Source organism: the organism of the source record quoted next (genome assembly GCF_019968985.1).
Source record: "MAG: Porospora cf. gigantea B chromosome Unknown PgB_NODE_2450_length_3531_cov_251.585, whole genome shotgun sequence".
Lineage (NCBI taxonomy): Eukaryota > Apicomplexa > Conoidasida > Eugregarinorida > Porosporidae > Porospora > Porospora cf. gigantea B.
Window position 1 is genome coordinate 1 of NW_027178835.1, and position 3531 is coordinate 3531.

Below are 3531 nucleotides of genomic sequence, written 5' to 3' on the forward strand. Positions count from 1 at the left end.
CTGTTGCCAAATTTTGCAGTAATGGTTTCTGTGGGGTCTCGATATTATGAGGTGAAAATACGGAATGTCAAATACTCAAATGGCGATCTCGTCGACAGGGTCGAATTCGTCGTATGCGTCATCGAGCGGAGCGGGAATTTATGATCCTAAGTCTCAGAATAGAATAAAGGTTTGTCGCGGTTCCTTCTTAACACTAGAAACTCCGTATTGCCTTGGTTTTAGTCTGTTTGGTAGCCCTGGGAATGATGATTGGACTAATTGTTGTGGCTACGAACAGCAAGTCCGGCGCACAAGAGAACTGGAGTGACTGGCCAGAAGTCGGAATGGAGGGGAAGCAGAATGAGGATGATGAGAGATTTGTGGACCGTATTCTGAGCCTCATGACCGACGAGGAGAAAGTTTATCAGATGGTACAGCCGGCTCTAAACACCGCCAGTACGTTGGAAGACTCCGCCGTGTTGCTCGGACCGGGTGATCAGATGATGTATGGGTTCGGCTCCTGGCTCAACGGCGGCGGTGGTTGGCCTGGAAGTTCAGACAAGAAGTACCATGGCATCAAGTACAACAAAGACTCAGACCTTTGGGAGAGTGACATGGACTGGGATTGCACAATTGGTTCTGGGGGCGACGAGTTCTGCAGAAGTTTAGACACCACTTCCGGAGGGTATTCTATGTTCATGGAGAAGTTTCATATTGCCAACGAGGCATACTGGCAAAAGCGATCTCTGGCGTTAGGAGAGGATATTCGGATTCCGTTTTTCTACGCCACTGATGCTGTCCACGGGCATAACAACTTGAAAGGTGCTACACTCTTCCCTCACAACATAGGACTCGGAGCAGCCGACGATGCCTCCATGATGCGAGACATTGGAAATGTTACTGCTCGTGAGGTTGCCAGCTGCGGTATGGATTGGACTTTCGCTCCTTGCGTTGTGACGCCACGCGACAACCGTTGGGGTCGTGTTTACGAGGGTTACTCAGAAGACGGAGAGATCGTGTACAAGTATGCCAAGGAAATGGTGAAGGGCATTCAGGGGGAGTCGTTGGAAATCCTCCGTACAGATGATACCAAGATCGTGTCCAATATCAAGCACTGGGTCGGAGACGGAGGGACCATGCACGGAGTGGATAGAGGCGAAAATTGGTATTCAGAGTCCGACCTCATCAATATTCACGCCCCTGGATACTTTGGCGGTCTGGAGTCCAACGCTCAGATTGTAATGACCTCATTCAATTCCTGGCATAACACGCAGAACTACGACAACCAACCTGAGGACAACTCCGAGTATAACTACTCATTGCACGGTTCGCAGTACATCCTTCGCGATGTATTGAAGGGTAAGATGGGCTTCGACGGTGTTGTAGTTACGGACTGGGCGGGACATGCGCTTGTTGATGGATGCTCTCCTGCAGCGTGCAGTAAATCCGTCCTGGCTGGCAACGATATCATTATGCTTCCTGATGCCACGAACTGGCACTCTTTCTCACAAGACATCCTTGACCAAATGAAATCGAAAGACAAGGAGAGAGCTGAGCTCTTCCGCGAGGTCGTTGACGACGCGGTCCGGCGCATTCTGCGCGTGAAGAGACGTGCCGGTCTGTGGGACAAGCCGTCTCCACTCGGTATAGCTTGTTATGCGCCTGAGAATGGCAAGTGCCAAGCAAAGGGTTGTTCGCTGTCTACGTCGGGCTCGACGCAGCTAGTTCCGCCTTCTGGTGGAGAATCTGAATGCGGCCGTTCCCTTTCCCGAAAGGCTGTGGTAGGAGGCGGCGTTGTTGGCTCTGACGAACACATCGAGGTTGCAAGATCTGCTGTGCAGAAGTCGATGGTACTGATGAAAAACAACAAGACGGAAGGAACCTTGGCTCTTCCTCTCCGCATTGACAATCTGCAAAGCAAGAAGGTCGTGATCCAAGGGTCCGTCAGCAATAACTGGGCTGGTATTAACGGAGGTTGGACAATCTCGTGGCAAGGAGGGTTTGATTCTGGCGTTGATGCTTCCACGAGTCCTGATAGCTCGTTTTCTTCATTCATCCATCCCGCGAAGAGAATATGCGACGTTGTCGAGGCCAATGGTGGCTCATGTGTCTGGAATGATCCACTAATGTGCGACCTTACCCCTGACAAATGCGCGTGCGACTCTACCACTGACATCTGCTTCAATTTCATTGGTGAGAAGGCGTATGCTGAGATGAGAGGCGACATCTTCGCTGTATCAACTCTCGACTTCGCAGAGCATTACCCTGAGGACGCTGCTTTGCTGAACAATGACGCGGCGCTGAACATCACGTTTTTCTTCTCGGGCAGAGCGCTTTATGCCAATGACCTAATCAACAAGTCTGATGCATTCGTTGCTGCATTCCTACCGGGGGCTGCTGGCTCTGAGGCTTTTACGGATCTGGTGTTTGGTACGGTGGACTTCAGTGGAAGACTATCGACCACTTGGCCGAAAAGGAAGTGTGACGCGTCTCTTTCTCGATACCCTCACTTCGCCACTGTGAACGGTAAATCGTGGACACCTCCCAAGTTTGAAACAGATCTCAAGATCTTCGAGCAGGATGAACTGAAGGAATTCGCCCCCTTCAACTACGGTTACGGTTTGACATTCGCCTCGTCCGTCGACATGCCAGATCTCCCTCTCGATCTTCGAGACTGGGGGTGTCTGGTCCCGAACCCGAATAACCTACCAGAGTTGCCGGATACTGCCGAGCATACCATCTACAGGTCTAGTTCGGATTTGCGTGATCTCACTCCGTTCTGTGCTTCTTACGCGGATCAGTTCGCGGACGCGTATAACAAGAAGTGCAATGAAATAGGCGAGGAGAAGTACCTGTTCCTGGCGGACTGTAAGGTGGACCAACTTAAGTGCGGGTTTGATAATCCTGATGATTCGTCCCGAAGCCTGGACGCCGCGCTGTTATCTGTTACTGAGGTTACTGAGGTCGACGGGAACAAGTTGAGCTTCAAGTCTCTCTTCTACCGACATCTGCCGAAGAACAACAAGGAGGTGATTCTCATGGCTAACGATAGTCTGAGCGACCTTATGACTTTCTATGGTGACGACGCCTTCCTGACGATGACAATCTCTACGCACAGCTTGGAGAACATTTGCGAAGGCCAAATCCCCGAAGTAGGAGTGGGCATGCAGTGGAGTCCGAACAAGGAGATATTCGTATCCTATGAATTCTCTCAGCGAGCATGGTTTGATATTGGACGATCGCTGAATGTAGGCGAAAAAGCTGTCATCTGCCTTCCTCTGAAGCATCTGAACCCCACCACTCCAATGCAGGACTGGTACCGGGTTAGTCACGAATTCTTCTTATCTACTCGTGCTTCGGCTCAGTTGGATTTGGAGAACATCAGGATATTGGACAACAACCATGTGGATAAAAGTAATTGTACCGACTTTCTCACGTGGGATCAAGCACATTTCTACCCAAGCTATGCTGCGTGGAGGGACAGAGAGCTGGGTTGCGAGGTGTAGGTTGTTTTCACATTCATTGCAGAGGATCATGTAAATATTCGCTGTC

The 3531-nt window shown here is 50.6% G+C and overlaps 1 protein-coding gene across 2 annotated transcripts; it reads left to right on the top strand.

The window, feature by feature from the left end:
- Positions 1-242: 242 nt before the first annotated feature.
- Positions 243-3485, top strand: KVP17_002493 (uncharacterized protein; the record flags this gene model as incomplete). Of its 2 annotated transcripts, none has more annotated exons than XM_068518796.1 (1): positions 243-3485. In XM_068518796.1, one exon carries the CDS (start codon positions 243-245, stop codon positions 3483-3485), a length of 3243 nt encoding a protein of 1080 aa, XP_068376484.1. The 2 variants fall into 2 exon arrangements, with proteins under 2 accessions (XP_068376484.1, XP_068376485.1); XM_068518797.1 differs by having other exon boundaries at positions 324-3485.
- Positions 3486-3531: the final 46 nt, after the last annotated feature.